Genomic DNA, 18,402 nt, shown 5'->3' with positions numbered 1-18,402 from the left:
AAGTACTTGCTATATGATTTCCTTACATGGACGAAATGTTGTTGTCTCATTCCACTTGTTATCTGACGCCGCCCCAAAGAGTTCTCCAAACCATATAAAAAACTGTACCAAAGAAAATCGGCTGATTTAATTCGAGGATACGAGCTAGAATATTCCTCATATAAAAATTAATGTTTCTTAAAACCATGTTAAAACTTAAACGAATTTCCAATGTTTGTGAGAAAAAATACAGCAAAATTATTATTACGGGCAGACCACCGTCCCTCCACCCACGGACGATGGGCAGACAAAACCTTAGCAACACCACCCGATTGAGAGAACCACGTACACGAACTTTGACCCTATTCAAAATCAGACTTGTCCCTGGGAAATATGTTTACAAGTTTGCCCACATATAAACAACGTAAAGGTCAAAGGTTTCAACTTCCGACTTCCTGCTTTACGGACGTCCTCATGCCATGAACTGCAGGCAAGGCACTGGCAGGGTTTGCACTGTTTGCGACCATTTAAACGTTTGAAATTAGAGTAGCTGACTCTCCTCGGCCATCGAAATACATTGGCTGCAGTAGATTGTGGATAAATGGTCATGACTGGCCGCAATTTGGTAATTTCTGGACACATTTCAGGAGAGCTTCTCTGCTGACTCGCAGCGATTTTCCAAGGTTGGAACTGATTGGTTGGTGTGTTTGAGTGACAGGCTCCGCCCCAACGGTTTTAGGATAGCGCGCAATCCCAATCCTTGTGGAGCCAGCCCCAAGAGCTGGAACTTTTGACATTATTTTCATGATTTTACATTCAAACCACGATTTGTCCCTGTAGATGAACTTACTCTATTGGGCGTGCATACGCGTATCATCGACCTTAGCTGTGGAAACGCAGCTATCTGTTGGCGGGGTTGCGTGCGTCTTTATGTGGGTCAAAGGTCAACCCCGCCACGGATATCCGTGGCGGGGTTGACCTTTGACCCACATAAAGACGCACGCAACCCGCCAACAGATAGCTGCGTTTCCACAGCTACATCGACCTTCGTTCGTGACTGGACGTTTATTCACAGATTCAACATGGCGTCGTCCATCGCTAAGCGTGGACGGGGCCCGCGCGGACACCCTGTTACTACGAGCTCGGCAAAAAAGCGAAGGCAGCTGCGTGGCAATGCATTGAAGCGTCAATGCAAGATATACATCGGCAACCAGATCACAAGATGGCAGGATTTAAAGGATGAACTGGGCCTTTCTAATCCCGATTTGGCGGCAGAATTGATCGACAGGTAAGGGTAATGAGACTGTGAGAGTGCGGCCCGACGCGTCTAGCGTTACTAAGTTCACATAATTTGTGCCTCGGGGACACATTGTTCTTCGTAGTCTGAACATTTTCATGGTTTTCTAAGCCAACCATTCCTGCCCAGTATATTTCGGTCCCAAACGCTTCGTCACCGGGACCCAAGACGTTTTGGCACTGCTTTGTTTCCGATTGGGCTACCATGTACTACTGAACCGTGTTTGCAAAGAATATACACATTTGCCAACCACGTCTACACAGCAGGCCGACAATAAACGTGTGCCAAACAAACGATTTTTTCCCCGAATTGTGTAATTCGTATGTACTGTATCTATCATGTGGTTTAGTCACGGCTGTATCCATGCATGCATGGATGTAAAAAATAGACACCCATGATCCATGTAGCTCTGCGTGGCGGGGCTGTGTGTTAGTACTGTTACCACCGTATACTGTAACGCTGGTAACACAGCCCTGCCATGCAGAGGCTACAGTATATAGTCCGTGGGCTAGAGGGGGTCTACGTGCACCCCCCCCACAGGATAACAAACCTGTATTTTTCAGAACCCTTGGGATCCCTAGAATACGAAATGGAATTTTAACAGAAAAAATATAGGGACGCAATAGCTGTTATGGTCATGTTTGAAGGGTACCGCAAAATCACGATTTTCCAAGCCAAATGCATTTCGTCAAATCTGTCTTCTTGTAAGTCATGTGCTGAGCCACGGTCCGTGGCTGAGCTCATTTTTGAACATAACCTCACTTGTTTGGTATCATTAGAAAGGAATTTATTCCTCTTTAAGATGACATATTGCATTATGCAATATCTTCCACAGTTTTTGTCAAATATAACCAAAACTTACCCCTTACCCCAAAATTTAACATTACAAATTACAGAAAATCTCAAATTCTACCAATTTTTTAGCTAGGCATAATAAAAAATGCAATGCTTTGTCTGAAATCTGTTTTATTTGATACAGGGACATGTCAGAAATATGAAATAGACTTTTAACAGAAAAACTATTGGGAATCTACAGCTGTAACAGTCATATTTTGAAGGGTACCGCAAAATAATAGTGTTGCAGATTTGCATGCATTTTTGTTAAAACTGTCTTCCTATAAGTTATCTGCTGAGCTTGTTGTTGAATATAACCTGGCTTGTTAGGTATCATTAGAAAGATAATTTACTAATCTTTAGAATGACATATTGTAACATGCAATATCTTCTATAGTTTTCATGATATATAACCCAAACCTACCCCATACCCCAAAGTTTACATTGAAAATTTCAGTTATAGCTAAAACCAAATTCTACAATTTTTTTAGCTTGACACAAAAAATCTGGCCGTTTTTGCTATTAAATCTGTTTTATTTGGTACAGGGACATGTCAGAAATATGAAATAGACTTTTAACAGAAAAAATATTGGGAATCTACAGCTGTAACAGTCATATTTTGAAGGGTACCGCAAAATAATAGTGTTGCAGATTTGCATGCATTTTTGTTAAAACTGTCTTCCTATAAGTTATCTGCTGAGCTTGTTGTTGAATATAACCTGGTTTGTTAGGTATCATTAGAAAGATAATTTACTAATCTTTAGAATGACATATTGTAACATGCAATATTTTCTATAGTTTTCATGATATATAACCCAAACCTACCCCATACCCCAAAGTTTACATTGAAAATTTCAAACCAAATTCTACAATTTTTTAGCTAGAAACAAAAAATCTGGCCATTTTTGCTATTAAATCTGTTTTATTTGGTACAGGGACATGTGATATTATGAAATAGACTTTTAACAGAAAAATATTGGGAATCTACATCTGTAACAGTCATATTTTGAAGGGTACCGCAAAATATCAGTGTTGCAGATTTGCATGCATTGTTGTTAAATCTGTCTTTTATAAGTTATCTGCTGAGCTTGTTTTTGAATATAACCTGGCTTGTTAGGTATCATTAGAAAGATAATTTACTAATGACTAATTTAAAATGACCCTTCAAAACATGACCATAACAGCTATTGCGTCCCTATATTTTTTCTGTTAAAATTCCATTTCGTATTCTAGGGATCCCAAGGGTTCTGAAAATACAGGTTTGTTATCCTGTGGGGGGGTGCATATAGACCCCCTCTAGCCCACGGACTAATATCATGCTACAGCGCAGGTCCGAAGGCAAACTAAGGTTATGCTCGCTAAAAATTTGACCGCTGTGGTTAAAAGAGTCGGCAAAAACCCCCCACGGACAAGATAAAAGGTTAGAGAAGAATACTTAGCATTTTAAATAATTTGGTGAAAAATCATTGAAATATCGGAAACAACTGTCTAAACGTCATGGGTCCAAGTTCCATGACCAATAGTACAGAGATAGCGTTATTTAAATGTAAAACAGTGTCTCCAAATCTAATCGAAAGCTTTTAGTATGTTATACAGCTTCATGAATTTTTTGTCAACAAGAATTCGATCAAAACTTACAACATAGCAATTCATAGCGCATTTGAAATTTCTTACCTTTTTTTTTTAAAAAAAAGAACATTATGGGAAGGGGCGGCTGATTGATCGCTAAAATAACATGTACATTTTATAAGGCATTTGTAACATATTTTGGTTTCCCTTTTTTCATAAATTACTTCAGTTATCACAGGACCAGGAGTCATGAAGTGTTGCCGGAACAAGCATTACCACCTGTAAATGAGCCTTCTTCCTTAGGCATTCAGCATCACCTCATATAATTGAGCAACTATATGAGTTGTCTAGTACATCATCAGTTTCATCTGGTCATGGGTAAGATATCATTTCACTTCTTTGTGTAATGTTAAATGTAACTGGTCGACATTTCACTGTATGGAAAGATGAATAACAACAAACAAGAATAGTTGTTTGTTCAGTCATTATGGTAGCTGTACAATGTTCAAACTTTCCAAACAAAGAAGTGTTATTTGTTTATGAGAAATCTGTGCAGCTGTATGATCAACAAAGTAGACAGTGTATGCTGTTGACAGCTGAGGTACTAGAACTGACAACGTAGTAATGATCTGGTCTCAGTGGCTTTTACATAATAACTTGATTCCATTTATTTCTATTTCAGAAGAAAAAATGTGCCAAAACAGCCCACATCATCAACGCCAGCAGGTCAGCAACTGACTGCAAGTACATTTAAAATGTCTGAGATGTCTGAAGAGATGTCTTCCATTGTATCCACAGATCAAGGGTAAGATAAACATTGTGTAATGAACTTCTCATGGCCCTGGTGTACATGTTTGAGAAGGAAACCAGAACTCCAAGCAATAGGATAGAAATCACGTTAGACCACTGTATCCTGCAGCTGTAGTTTAAATATTACTAACAAAGAAAAATAGTTAACTGAAAGAGATGGCTAAGATCTTGATGTACTTGTTGGACAGATCAAAAGTATCTTTTACTCAAATTGGTGTCTGCTCATGTGCATGTGAATTTAAATTTCTCTGAAAGTCACAAAATTTCCGTGAAAGTCAAAAATCTTTTCCATTGTAAATGTTTTCTGTTTGTTCAAAGTTACCTATGCCAAGTTAGATAATTATGTATGAATTATTTCCTGTGCTTGGGTATGCTTACAATGTCTTTTCATGTTTTTAATCCAGTGACATGTTGATGTCAGGAGTGGAGGAAATGCAAGACAAGGAACCCCAAACAGAAACAGAACCAACAACAAGGTACATAAGCTCAATTTATTTTAGTGTCACTCTACATAATTTCTAGAACACACTAAATAACTTCTACAACAATATGTAATCTTTTGTGACATCCTAATGACGAATGTAACTATTTAACTTCCACATTGCAGTGCTAGTGGCAGAATGGGAAGAGGAAAAAAGAGTACCATATCAGAATCTTTTGTGGACCCATTTGAGTAAGTCCTTTTAGTATTTTGAAAGAAAAGACAATAAGTAGTATGACAACAGACCGGCATATCACTAATATAAGCTTTATCAATATTGTTGATTACTTTAATATTGTTCAACACTTTGGAAGAGATATATATTTCGTGATATATGTACTGACTATTTTAATAGTTGCACAATTTGCCTTGTGATAATCATGACATTATGTGTTTCACCTCCAGTGTGAGTATAGATGAGACAATTGATCCAACCGATGATTATGATCATATTGATCTGTCATACTATGATGGAGATCCGGATTATGAACCAAGCTTCAATATAACTATACAGTAAGTAAAACAATTTATTGTACAAGGGTTTTGTCAGGTGTACGTAGCTGGCTACAAATTGGTCCTGTACAAAGAGGGCACATGGTGTGTAACATAACCATGACACTGGTCTGCCATAACTGCTGTTGGGACACTATGATATACATGCATTTGTGTTTGCATATCTTTGCTATAGTCTGAAGTTCATGCATGTAATGTTCATAAGGTTCAAAATCCTTAAAATTCATTGAATTTTCAAACACTATTACAAAGATGAAGTTTACCACAAGAAATCATGTCAAATTGATATGTCTACATGTGCTGATACAATATGTTGATTTGAGTAGTGACAACACTTCCCTGCAATAAATCCTGGAAAAATTTAATTTTCTATTGTGGTACTTTTACACAATTGAAATTCTGAGTAATGTTTTCAATGCAGGGCATAATTTTTATCGCAAACAGACTACTTATCCATCATTAGCAACACATTAGTAAATACATCGTGCTAAACAACTCTTATCATAATTTGAAATTTGAAATTAGCATGTATATTGATACTTCTCACAGGTCCCATGGAATTGACATGGAAGACTTTCCATCTGACCATTCAGAGTTTGATGACAGAAGTGATGAAGACACCTCTCCCAATATACAGGAACAAGGAGAATCGGGTGTAACAAGAGTGAGAAGTGAGGCAGATGTTAACAGACTTATTGAAGAGGACTTCTATTTGATAAGTCTAGGCCAGTTACTTTTGTTGGCCAAAGCTGAACTCAAGTCAACATGCAGCAACTCAGACTGTAAAGGAATGCTGACCATTTCAACAAATACAGTAGGGTCAGCACTGTATCTATCATGGGTATGTACATTGTCTTTGACCCTAATGTAATACTTTGATTCAGTCAGTGACACTTCATGTCTCTGGCCTTTCATAATGTTCTACTTTAAACTGGGTACAAGGTGACGTGCAATGACATACATAACATACTACAGACTTAATGTCCTCATGACAGCATGGCTCTCATCACGCTAGGAAGATTGACGTATACAGTGTTCACTGCTGTTATGTAAAGAATTTTGACTAAGTCATAATTACTGTGGATTCATGTTGTTACAGCCATATTATACATAGGTGAAGTATCAGGCCGTTCACATCCTAACAGTTTTGAACATCTTGTGAATGTACATAACTGTAACAAACCCTGTAGGTTCAACACTTCTCCATGTCTGTTATCAATACAGACACAAATTTCATCAATGTGATCACAGAAATAGTGGACAGAGACTACAGAACTGTATACGTGAACGTTCAATATGTATGTTGCATGCCTGTGAAAGCAGCTGTAAATCCAACGAAAAACACAGGCCATTCCCTATATCAAAGATAGATCAGGGCCTGTTCTGTGATCTAAGGGGTTGCTGTGTGAATATCTTGTTAAATCCTGTACAAGATTCTGAGTTTGATCATAATGTTCATATGTCCAGAGTACATAGTATTATTATACAAATCTGTAGTTACAAACAGAGTTAATGTTAAACTTATCTTGATACTTTATTGTAGGTATGCCCTTCTGGTCATGTAGAATACAAGTGGTGCTCACAGCCCCTTCTCAAACGACGGCTTCACAGTGGAGACCTGCTTACATCGGCCTCCATACTGATGTCCGGAAACAATTACAGCAAAATTGCTTTATTTGCCAAGATGTTAAGGTTGAAGATAGTCAGTAGTAGTACATTCTTCAAAATACAGCGGCACTATCTAGTTCCATGTGTGGATGAATATTGGCTTTCACATCAACAGGAAATACTTACCAAGTATCAAGATAAGGAGATTGTTATTCTTGGTGAGTAACGTTACTGTAGCAGTGTTCTCACCAGAAAAAAATTTTTGTGGGACATTTTGTCTCGCTGACCAAAAAAAAGCGGGACAACGGATGATTTTTGTGAGACAATATATAAATATGTTCAAAAAGTCAAACTGCAAATACGAACCTTATTCTATGCATGGAAAACAACTCATTTAACTTAACAACTTTTTTGTAAACATTCGGTGAAAATATCAACTGATATTAAATATCAGTGCCTTTTAATGAAAAGTCTATGGGACTTTCGTTCTTTCCAGTGTGAAAGTCCATTTCGGGGCCCTCTACAATATCAGTAGTTGCTAGAGTGTCCAGCCGTTCAACTCCCAGTTGATTCCTGTCATTAGTTACTTTTTTTTCGCACACTAAACCCGCTTTCACAATAAGCAGAAGGAACAGGCCAAGTCAGCATTTATTTAGATCAGAAAACATATCCCTATGATGTTTGTAAACAATCATCAACTTTTGACGTGAAATTTTGGTCGCGCGCCAGCCAAGGCTAAAAATTTTGTCAATTGATTGAAGCATGGAAAAAAGACGTCCAATGCATGCGCAAGCCAAGAATTGATAATTTTTTGCATAATAAGAGAACTTTCCTCCAACTATTCCACATTTAAACCTCGGAACTACTTTTGGAATAATATTATCAATCGGCAGTGGGCCAGTTGTCAATCATTTCCAGTTGTATGTACTAGGTCGCGTGGGCGAGGAACGGAGCAAATGCCTGATAACATCACACAACACGTATCTCCCGCGAAGTTTATACATGATTCCAAACATAGCAAAGACCTAAAAATTATCTCAGACAAAGCTGCGTTATTTTTCGAGAACAAAAATTCACTGAATCTCAACGGCACAAACACTATAACGTCGTTCCCGTCAAGACACTGGTTGCCATGCGGAACTCACAGTATAATGCTACCACAGTACCAGCTTCGAGTTCGTTCTTTTCGAAAAATGTTCATGTAATTCCTTAGGGATATACAAGCTTTACATTCTTGTGTTTTCGTAGTTCGGATTATCGTTGTCGTAGCCTATGAAAATATTTATCGTGCCCATGACGCCTCCAGCTTCCGCGAATTCCGTGGACATCTACCGGTATGCATGCAAGGCGAACACGTCCAGTGCGTCAGACTACCACAGTCTCGTGTGGTTCAATACACGACGGCCGCTGTGTGGTATACGTAATGATAATGCATCCACACATCGGCCATCATGTATCGAATCACAAGTGACTGTGGCTTAAGTACGCCCTCTGACGGGTATTGCCTCCAGATTGCCTCGGTTTCAACCAGGAAGTGTAATTACTCGCGTCAATCATTTACGTCCATGGTGAGAAGTATTGGCTGTATGATACGGCCGGCCGCGCCGTACGGCTGGCACCACGAAAGTTTATAATTTCAAAGGCGCGCCACTATTGGCGCGCACGCCCAAGAAATCCGCGACAAAACAGAAAAATACGCGAGAATGTCGCGGAATCGCGGCCTGGTGAGAACGCTTCTGTAGTGACTGTTACTGTAGGACAGAGTACCGTACTATACACATTTGTCTTCGTCCAGCATGCATTCTATGTCATTTAAGAAAAATTTGTGCATTGAATAGACATGGCGCAATCCTTATGACAATGCACATTGACTGAGATTTGATTTCCACAAATTATTGAGAAATTTGCTTATATGAATATGTATTCATTGCTCTTAAAGTAGTAGAATTTTACGCTCAGTGTAATCATGGAGGTAGTGGTATATCTGCTTATTTTACGATATCACAAGGTGATGGAAGAATGAACTCTCCTGGATACTGTGCACAGTACTGTACATACACTATCATGGAAAACGAATCCAAAGACATTTTGGAGATTGTAACCATAGACAAACGTCAAACTGACAAAAAATCAACCATCATGGAAAGAGCAGCATTTCAAGAAGGGTTAAACCAGCTCCGTGATAAGGGACTGCAGATAAAAGAAGCAGTAACAGATGCCCACACTCAAATTGCATACCTGATGAGTAAGTTTGATAAATATTTCTCTTTTTAACTACCATATAAACAACAGCAAATCAACCTGCTTTTTTTAAAGTTGTTTCATCATACTAATATTTAACTGTAAAATTAACTACCGGTAGTCAGAATTAAAAAGAGCATGTAACAGCTTTCATGATAAATGAACTTTGTTCTTGATAACAAGAACATGACAACATGAAATAATTCAGTTGATATTGATCATATGTTGTTGCAGTCATAGCCAAGATGAGGGACTTAAAGGTTTGTTCATCCGTCTTTATCGTAAACCATCACTAGGACATCATATTACTCAATTCCTACCTCTTTGTTGTACTTTTTCATATAGCCAACCATTACACAAATTTAGCTACATTTATTCCACTAGTACTTGGAACATCAGCAGTGCACATACTTTCCCAGCCATTTTCCCAAATTCACTTCATCATGATTGCTGTCACCATGACGACTTCTGATGATGCTTTTGAAATTAATGAAAAGGGTGACTATGTCATTTACAATAACTTGTCTATTAAGTATGTAAAGGCAAGTCATGGGTTACTACATAGCTAATCCTGCAATGCATGAACCTATGCTGTAAATGAAACACTGAGCACCACCTTATTGGCAGTTAATCCTTCCTGTATCTCTTTTTGTGTAGAGACCACATACCCTGGTATCCCACATTCATTTGATATATGGCATGCTGCCAAGAACCTTGGGAAAAAAATAACGAAGGTTTGTTGCTGTTGCAATGTTAAATCATAGGTATATGTTTGTCATTTTTCATCAAGAATGATGCATCACTTGGTTTGAATTAGCTGTCCTCTGTAGTGTGAGCTGCTGCTATACATGCAATAATGCTTAGTTATTTATGCCACCATAAAGCCCATTTCACATACAAATAATTTTTTCCCTGACACCTACATTTTAATATACATGTACTGATATCTTAAATCGTTGTCAGTAAAGTGTTATCTTTTATGAGGATTGAGTCAAGTTTTTCTTTTATCTGCTTTCAAGGCTGGTCAGCAGAAGAACTGTAAAGCCCTTCAGAAATGGAGCAGGCATATCAGGAATCATTTTTGGTATTGCTGCCAAAAAGCTTCAACTTATGAAGAGTTCCTGGTAAGAGTGTATGAATGCCTTTTGAAATACAAAACGTTCAATTATTTCTGTTGATGGAAATCACACTTAGCAGTCCACTCGTATGGACATTATTTGGCCAAAGAAACAGAGTGAGGGAGGAGTGTTGCCGTACACATTTTCAATCTTATTATTCCCCCAGGACAGTGTCCGTGGGGACTTATAGGTTTTTGACAATATCCGTGCATGCATGTGTGCATGCGTGCGTGCGTCCGTTCACGCAGATATCTCGAAGATGCCTGGAGCTATTTAATTCAAACTTGGTTCAAGGATTACTTTATATGTCATACATATGCACGTTGATTTGTTTTGTTATAAGATCCAATATGGCTGCCGTAGGCCATTTTGTTACGATTTTTTCATGTATGGAGCCATAACTCAGACATATTTCCACCAGTATCATTCAAAGTTGGTACAAGGACATTGACCTATTTCATACATATGCACATCAATTTGTTTCATGGCATGTAGCATTATCATGTCAATTACTGAAGTTTCGTAATTAGGCCGATATATCAAGAAATACTGCATCAAAATTTCATGAAACTTGGTACAGATGTTAAGCTCACATTACTTTAACAGTGAAAAAGACATTTATCAGTGTCATTTTAATTAATTTGTAATTGCATATGTAATGAACTTTCCCAATTTGAGTGATATATCTACAAATACTGTGTCAAATTTGATGAAACTTGGTACAGATGTTGATCTCGTAATGTTGTAAATACTGCATCAAACGTTATAAAATATAGTACCGGTGATAATCTGTCAGTGTTACGATAGGATGCAATAATATTTGGCAATGTCATCCTGTCAATTAATTACTAATTGACTCATTTAATGACCTTTTGTAATTAGGATGGCGGCCTACATTGGTTTTATGTTGTCACCACCATAGAACTCATTCTTGGCCATTGAGCTCCATCTGTATCGCAGTATTTTTATCGCAGACCTAATTGAGGACTCTATCCTCTCTGAGGACTTGCAATTAAAGTACCCATTTACAAGTAGGGACTGTGTCATCAGCGATTACTTGTTTGTCTCATAATTTATGTTAAGTGTACATCTCACTCTCTAGACTCATAACATTTTATGATTTCATTTTAGGTAATAGAGACTGTCTATAGAAACTACTAGTGTGGTATTTTTCATTATGAGGAATGTTAAAATGTATGATAACTGAAGTATTTATTATGCTTCCATCACAGGGACTTTGGTGTGGTGTGATTCATCATGTTACAAATGAACACGAATGGGTCTTATCATATGGCCAGGGAACTAATTCTTGTAACCATGGACCTCTAACAGAATCTGCAGACAGTGACAAGGAATGGCTAGAAAAGGTTAGTCCAGCTCATGTAGCACTGGTGAAAATTGTCATGGACAAGAGATTTACAAATCAAATTCCCTACTTCGTAAATTGTAGGTAAGTTAGCAGGTTTATGTTAAATTACAAAGTAATACACTGATGGTAAATGATGGAAATTTGCTGCGGTACCTGCACATGTAACTCTAAACAGGAAGTCTTCAGTCCCTGGTTCTCGCATAAGATATTGTTGACACTGAGACTGTCCATGTGATTTTAGTCCCTTGTTTTCATAGGAATTTGTGCATCTAGTTAGTTAATTTGCTCACAGATAAAGCTGATAGAGAACCTCTCTTTTAAGTCCTCAAACTGACAGTAGCATATTCTGTTCCCACACATCTTTGATTCCTTTTGCTCGAATAATGCAAAGTTTGTTGGTTTCAATTTTTGCAGAAGTACTGCTGAGTTAGAGACATTCCAGCAGAGTATACTTGTGTATGCTGCAAAGAGGTTTTCATATGTGCCACCAGTATACAGAGCCCGGAATCGTTTAGCAGCAGTGGATCACAATGTTCACCACAGCAGGGAAATTATGAGAAACAAAAAGGGTGAAATTGTGTAAGTAGAACACGACATTTACTTTGCCAACTTTGCAGAACAGTAGTACTATTATTACTACTCATGTTGGAGTTTTTCATAGCCATATCACTGTTTGTCTTTTTTTTTGAATTTAGAGTCTTTGTTATCAGAATTTAATTTTATGTTCTTTCAAAGATTATATTTTTATGGCTCCATGAAAAACAGCCACTACCCTGGAGAAAGGCTAATTGGATTCCAATAAAGAACAGGAACAAGAATGTTGAACTTTTACCTCAGTGCTACTTTTGTATCACATTACATTCATGGAAGTTTTGGGGTGTATTTGATCTAGCAATGTCAAACTAGTACTGGGAGGTGCTGGCAGTAAGATCACATCCCTACCCTGTTTCAGCAAATCAAAAGGCATCATTGAAAGTTACTTTTGTAGGGATGTACTTCACAACCATGATTGAGAGGTCAATGTTACACTATCCAAACTTTTAATATTGCATTGTCTGTGTGCTCATGAATGACTGATAGACAATTATTTTTCCTCACACTGTCCTTGACACAACTTTTAGTATTATCATTTTAAGCCAAGGTCACAGAGAGACTGATGAGAACTACATTCTACTTCATTCAGCTATCATAGGCATTACAACAAGAAAAGTGGAAGGTGGAGTGCCTATCCAGTGAAGGTAAACAAGACATATCCACAAGTAGCTCCATTGAAAAAGCTTATTATAGAGAAACGACAGGCTGACCAGGGGGGAATGCAGAAGAAGAAGGATTTAGAACCCGCAGATCCACGAAGAATATCAGCACACGTTGCACCTCTGAGCCCACCGGCAACAGCTTCCATTGTCCAGGAGTATGTTTCACGTCGACAATGAATGCAGCAATGTGAATGAACTTTTGAAAGACCATAAAGCTTGCCACAGTTTTTGTAGCAAAATATAGCAAGGAAAAGTGTTAGGTGCTTTATAATGGGTATATTGTGCAATTCAAAGTCCAAATAATTTATAAATTATTATAAATTTTCTGTAGTCTTCAGTTACTATGTGATCAACAAATTATACAGTTTATTGGTGTACAACTAGGGTTGTAGCCCTGTAAAGGAGATATCCCATGACTCAGTCAGATTAAGAAACGTACATTGCTGTTTAAAAGTGCAAAATTTGTGGAATCCAAACACATTTGGCATACAAATGCAATTTTCAGCTGATTTTGTTGTTTTATCAGGTGCTGCCGTTAGGGTTAGGGTCAGAAGAAGCCTTTGGGCAACAAATGTGAGAGCTCACAAATCAAATTTTTTTGGGGGGTAAATTGATATACTCTAAGTAGGGCCACCAATAGCATAACCAAGACAAGCAATGGTAATATCTTTGACTAGAAACAACAGAGGTTACAATAAGGAGATTTTTGATGTTTGTGCTAAAAACGCTTTTATGTACAGTCAATGAGAATCAAATTCTTACACTGTATACTCCTTTGTTGAGGTAGTTAGTAAGCATTATTCTTCCTGAAGCAGTTTATCGATTTCTGTATATTTAAAGTTTTATTGTTGTTCTGTATAAGTTTTGTTGTTGTTGTTGTTTTCATATCGAACCACTCAGGAGGAAGAACTCTTCCGTCCCGCAGGCTTGTACATGCCCTGACATTTACAGCCCTGACATTTACCTCTCAATAAGCAGTGTCACCAGTGACAACAAAACAGCCAGGCCAGGTATAAATAAAGATTGTTCCGTTTTTGCAAGGTAACAGTGGTGGCTAGTGAATTTATTTAACTATTTCACATTTTATGCACCAGTTATGCACCATTTACTGGGATAGGAGCAAACACAAATTATTGTTTTCAACAGATTTATTCATTTTATAATGAAACATCAAAGGAAAAGTCAACATGTTTAAGTGTACAACATAATCACTGACAGAATAACATCAAATGTAACAACCGATTAAACTTAGGCCAATCTCCCAGGATTAAATCCTGTGTATTGTCCAAATCTGTCTGGGAACTTATCACGGATGGCCCACACACAACAACTAGGAATGACCCTTCTGTCCCCAGCACCCAATCTTCCATACTGCCACAATAAACTGCCTATACGCAGCATGTCTGTTACACTTATTCAGGTCTGCATCCTCGTTCAATGCCAAAACATCCCTTCGGTAAGCCCTAGCTATTGCCAGGACCCCTTCGTTCAAGCAGAAGATTCTCAAATCCTAAAAGATAAAGAAAGACAATGTTAGAGGTAATCTAGAGTTTTGGAAAAAATTGATTCCATTGATCCTACGTCTGTTTGGTCTAGATCAATGTATCCTATGATAAATCAGTGTTAACTTGAGTTTAGTTATTTTCATGATTTGGTGACTTTTAATGTGGAACTTTTGTGGAACTTTGAGTGAACATGACACATGGAAGTTAATTGTTATCAAAATTATCAAATTACAGACTGATGATTCTTGCAGATTTTTTGCATTGTCTTAAATAATACGATGACTTCACTGAGTACAGAGTCAGTGCAGCTACCTGTACTGCATGTTGATGCTTATAATAATCCCAAAGTCAGTGAATCAGGACTAACTTGCTGGATTGCTTTCAGTTTTCAGAAGCATGAGTAGCACAGTTTCAAAGCTTACAAGTTAACTACTCACCGGTGATTGTGACATACAGAATTCATGAGGTCTATCACAGCACTTTCTCTCTGGTTGTGTGGGCATTTCCCTACAAAATGTGCAAACACACCAATCTGGTTTGGAAGATGATTCTGACGGATGGTATCCGCCCACTCCAGGTTGTTGTGGTTGCGGTACTGCCAAGTTAAACACAAGACTTGGTTGGTTCTCAATAATCTTTAGCAGTTGGTCATTTTTTTCTGTCGTTCATTTGTTCTATCATGGCCTGAAAGAAAATGACAAATTTTTTACATGCATGTCTGTGCACCAAGTTTATAAAGACATCATTGTGACTGAGCATAAGAGCACACACCATGATAGTAAAATAGCTGTACCAGCACTAATGTGGACCCTTTGGGTCTGAAGATAAAGAAAAAGGCAATATTCACACACATATGTGATAAATGGCTTACCCGTAACGTTACCTTCCTCTGTTCTATATTGAGTAAGGCCTCATTACTTGATGTTGGTCTGGCTTCTGTGGTAGTATGTCTGCCCCTTCCTCTACCTCTTCCTCTTGCACGACCTCTGCCTCTGCCTCTACCCCTGCCTCTGCCCCTGCCTCTAACTGTGCTTGAAACATCGATGTGCTCTTGGCTGTCATCGGATGAAGGTGGCGGTGATGTCTATGTGAAATGTTGAGCAAACATGTCAAAACCAATGAAACAGACATTCCATGCTAAAGATACAATCCATCTCCCAAGAGCAAATCATTATGAAGACTATGAAAGGTCTAGCAGTCAGATTATGAAATTTGTATTCGTAGGGACCTTTGGCTGAAAAATGGGTACAAAAACAAGACAATGAAATATGTAGAAACACATGTACACATACACAGTGAAAAAAACAAGCAAAATAAATCTGAACACTAAATGATATGTATGCCGGAGCATTTCAAAGCGTTACATTAGAATCAACTTGCATACTCCTTTCTTTCAATTACTCTGCTATGCCATTTTCAGCGTCCATATAGTTTGCTCTTCACTTTCATGATGCTGTTCATTTTATTTTTAATCGACTTCCCATGTGCATAGGCCTTTATTTCTAGGGTCTCTTATTTATGTAAGTTTATAGTTATGCATGATTGTTTATCTTTCTTTGTGTTATAGTTTATTCACATCTTGTATTGACTGCACTCCTATTTTCTAAAGTATTTTATCTGTCAGTCGGTTTCTATTTAGCCAAAGACCATAGTGCTGCCACAAACATTTTTTGTGTGCGCTGCATATACAGCTGTAGTGGCTCACTTCTGGTGCTTCATTGTAGCTTTTACAGTCCAAACAAACTAGCGTTGTCTTGCAGATTCTCCCTCTTTCCTAACGTATCTTTGTTAAAATTCTATCAAAAAATAACGTCATATTCAAATAATAGAAATCGTGTTTCATTTTTCCATGTTGGGCTACGCTGCGCCCGAGATCAGAGAAAAACGCTCATGGGATACGCACTATAAACCCACGATAAATGCTTGGACTCTTTGAGGGTCAACTCAATCCGTGAAGGTAAAAATGCAAGTTTGATCATCGTAAATCCAGTTTGTTTAGCGTGAATCTAAATTCTTTTATCCTCTACGGTCATCGGTTCGAAAATAAGCAAGATGGATAGGCTATGATTATATAGTCTGAGATAAAAAGATCAGCCCGTGTGGTCAACATGAACTTCCGGCCGCAGCCGGTCATCACTCATCAGACAGCCCGGCCATGGAGTAACGTCGCGCCCAAAATCTACGGCTGTAAAGTGAGGCTTGCACTGCACTGCAAGCGATTTTTGTTTTTGCAATAAGACAGATCCGTCCTTTCGTCGTAGCCCCGAATAATACAATGCTGGATATCGCTGATGTGAAAGTATCGGGGAAAGTATTCACGTTCATGTAGACTCGACTGCAACGTAACTACTTTGCCGTAAGCAACAACGCATAAGCTTACAAACACAGGCGGCAGCGGAAAACTTTGCACATATGTCGTCGAGAAATCATAGCCGTTTATCGAAAAATCACAATTCTGCGAGTGTTGTGCGATTCTTACAACTCAAATCCTGGATTCAGGCCACAGCTTTGTGATCGGCATATTATTTCAGGCGTCCTACAAAGGTTTCTAAATCGCTAAAAGTTGCTGGATGTGTTTTCTCGATAGAAATGACGGTCAAAGTAAATACCTGATGAGTGAGAAAAGTCTGCATTCGAACATGAACATGTTGAATTTGCCAGACACGTGCACTTGTTTTGAAAAAAATATATACATATGTATTACTTACGTCTTCCGTCGAGTCCATTGTATGGTGATATGAGTTCACGAGAAGTTCACTCGGCCCATTTGTAAGTCACACGCCAAGTTCCCGTTCTCGTTTAAAATATCGCTGCGTGACGTTGCATTCATTGCGTTCTTAGTCACGTGAAGAGCCCCTGGAAATGGCGGCCGATTTCAAAATCCCGCGAAGATACCAAAACTTTATTCAACGAATCCGTCGCCAGTAGTAGACAAATGAATGTAAATGCAGGTAATGTGGCTTAATGGGGGTGATTTAAAATATATTGGAGAAGAATAGGACATATATATGCCAGGGAAAAATTAATGCTGAAGTTCCGAGTGCTCAAAACAGCAGAAAAAGCCCTGAGCTGAAAGCCTAGCTGTGATCAACAGTGCTCAACACAGAAAAGCCTGTGATCAACACTGATCAACATGATCAACAGTGCTCAACACAGAATAAGCCTAACTGTGATCAACAGTGCTCAACACAGAAAAGCCTGTGATCAACACTGATCAACATGATCAACACTGCTCAACACAGAAAAAGCCTAGCTGTGATCAACAGTGCTCAACACAGAAAAGCCTGTGATCAACACTGCTCAACACAGAAAAGCCTGTGATCAACACTGATCAACATGATCAACACAGAAAAAGCCTAGCTGTGATCAACACTGCTCAACACAGAAAAGCCTGTGATCAACACTGATCAACATGATCAACACTGCTCAACACAGAAAAAGCCTAGCTGTGATCAACAGTGCTCAACACAGAAAAGCCTGTGATCAACACTGATCAACATGATCAACAGTGCTCAACACAGAAAAAGCCTAGCTATGATCAACAGTGCTCAACACAGAAAAGCCTGTGATCAACACGATCAACAGTGCTCAACACAGAAAAGCCTGTGATCAACACTGATCAACATGATCAACACTGCTCAACACAGAAAAAAGCCTAGCTGTGATCAACACTGCTCAACACAGAAAAGCCTGTGATCAACACTGATCAACATGATCAACAGTGCTCAACACAGAAAAAGCCTAGCTATGATCAACAGTGCTCAACACAGAAAAGCCTGTGATCAACACGATCAACAGTGCTCAACACAGAAAAGCCTGTGA

At 38.5% G+C, this 18,402-nt stretch overlaps 3 protein-coding genes across 7 annotated transcripts in view; 1 reads left to right on the top strand and 2 right to left on the bottom strand.

Annotated features, from left to right (window-relative positions):
• Positions 1 to 18,402, bottom strand: part of LOC139120152 (zinc finger protein 708-like) — a 72,695-nt gene that overhangs the window by 30,262 nt on the left and 24,031 nt on the right. The gene's annotated exons all lie outside the window — the stretch shown is intronic.
• On the top strand, positions 699 to 14,120 carry LOC139120114 (uncharacterized). 4 transcript variants are annotated; one of them, XR_011549046.1, is made up of 14 exons: positions 1,053 to 1,267; positions 3,909 to 4,057; positions 4,362 to 4,484; positions 4,894 to 4,965; positions 5,097 to 5,162; positions 5,376 to 5,483; positions 6,033 to 6,324; positions 7,027 to 7,309; positions 9,100 to 9,336; positions 9,990 to 10,066; positions 10,352 to 10,456; positions 11,683 to 11,817; positions 12,234 to 12,398; positions 13,003 to 14,120. XR_011549046.1 is itself a non-coding variant. In XM_070684216.1 (14 exons), exons 3-14 carry the CDS (start codon positions 4,435 to 4,437, stop codon positions 13,250 to 13,252), a joined length of 1,923 nt encoding a protein of 640 aa, XP_070540317.1. In that variant the 5' UTR covers positions 1,053 to 1,267; positions 3,909 to 4,057; positions 4,362 to 4,434; the 3' UTR covers positions 13,253 to 14,120. The 4 variants fall into 4 exon arrangements, 2 of the variants coding, with proteins under 2 accessions (XP_070540308.1, XP_070540317.1); XM_070684216.1 differs by having other exon boundaries at positions 11,683 to 11,900; XR_011549043.1 differs by lacking the exons at positions 3,909 to 4,057; positions 4,362 to 4,484 and adding an exon at positions 699 to 860 and having other exon boundaries at positions 1,025 to 1,267.
• LOC139120128 (la-related protein 1-like) lies at positions 13,680 to 17,469 on the bottom strand. The gene is made up of 4 exons (XM_070684235.1): positions 17,289 to 17,469; positions 15,452 to 15,664; positions 15,018 to 15,264; positions 13,680 to 14,585 (listed from the first exon to the last, which is right to left on the bottom strand). Exons 1-3 carry the CDS (start codon positions 17,304 to 17,306, stop codon positions 15,229 to 15,231), a joined length of 267 nt encoding a protein of 88 aa, XP_070540336.1. The 5' UTR covers positions 17,307 to 17,469; the 3' UTR covers positions 13,680 to 14,585; positions 15,018 to 15,228.

Source organism: Ptychodera flava, chromosome 2 (assembly GCF_041260155.1).
Source record: "Ptychodera flava strain L36383 chromosome 2, AS_Pfla_20210202, whole genome shotgun sequence".
Classification (NCBI taxonomy): Eukaryota; Metazoa; Hemichordata; class Enteropneusta; family Ptychoderidae; genus Ptychodera; species Ptychodera flava.
Note: the sequence above shows the minus strand (reverse complement) of the source record. Positions and strands in the feature narration are given on the sequence as shown.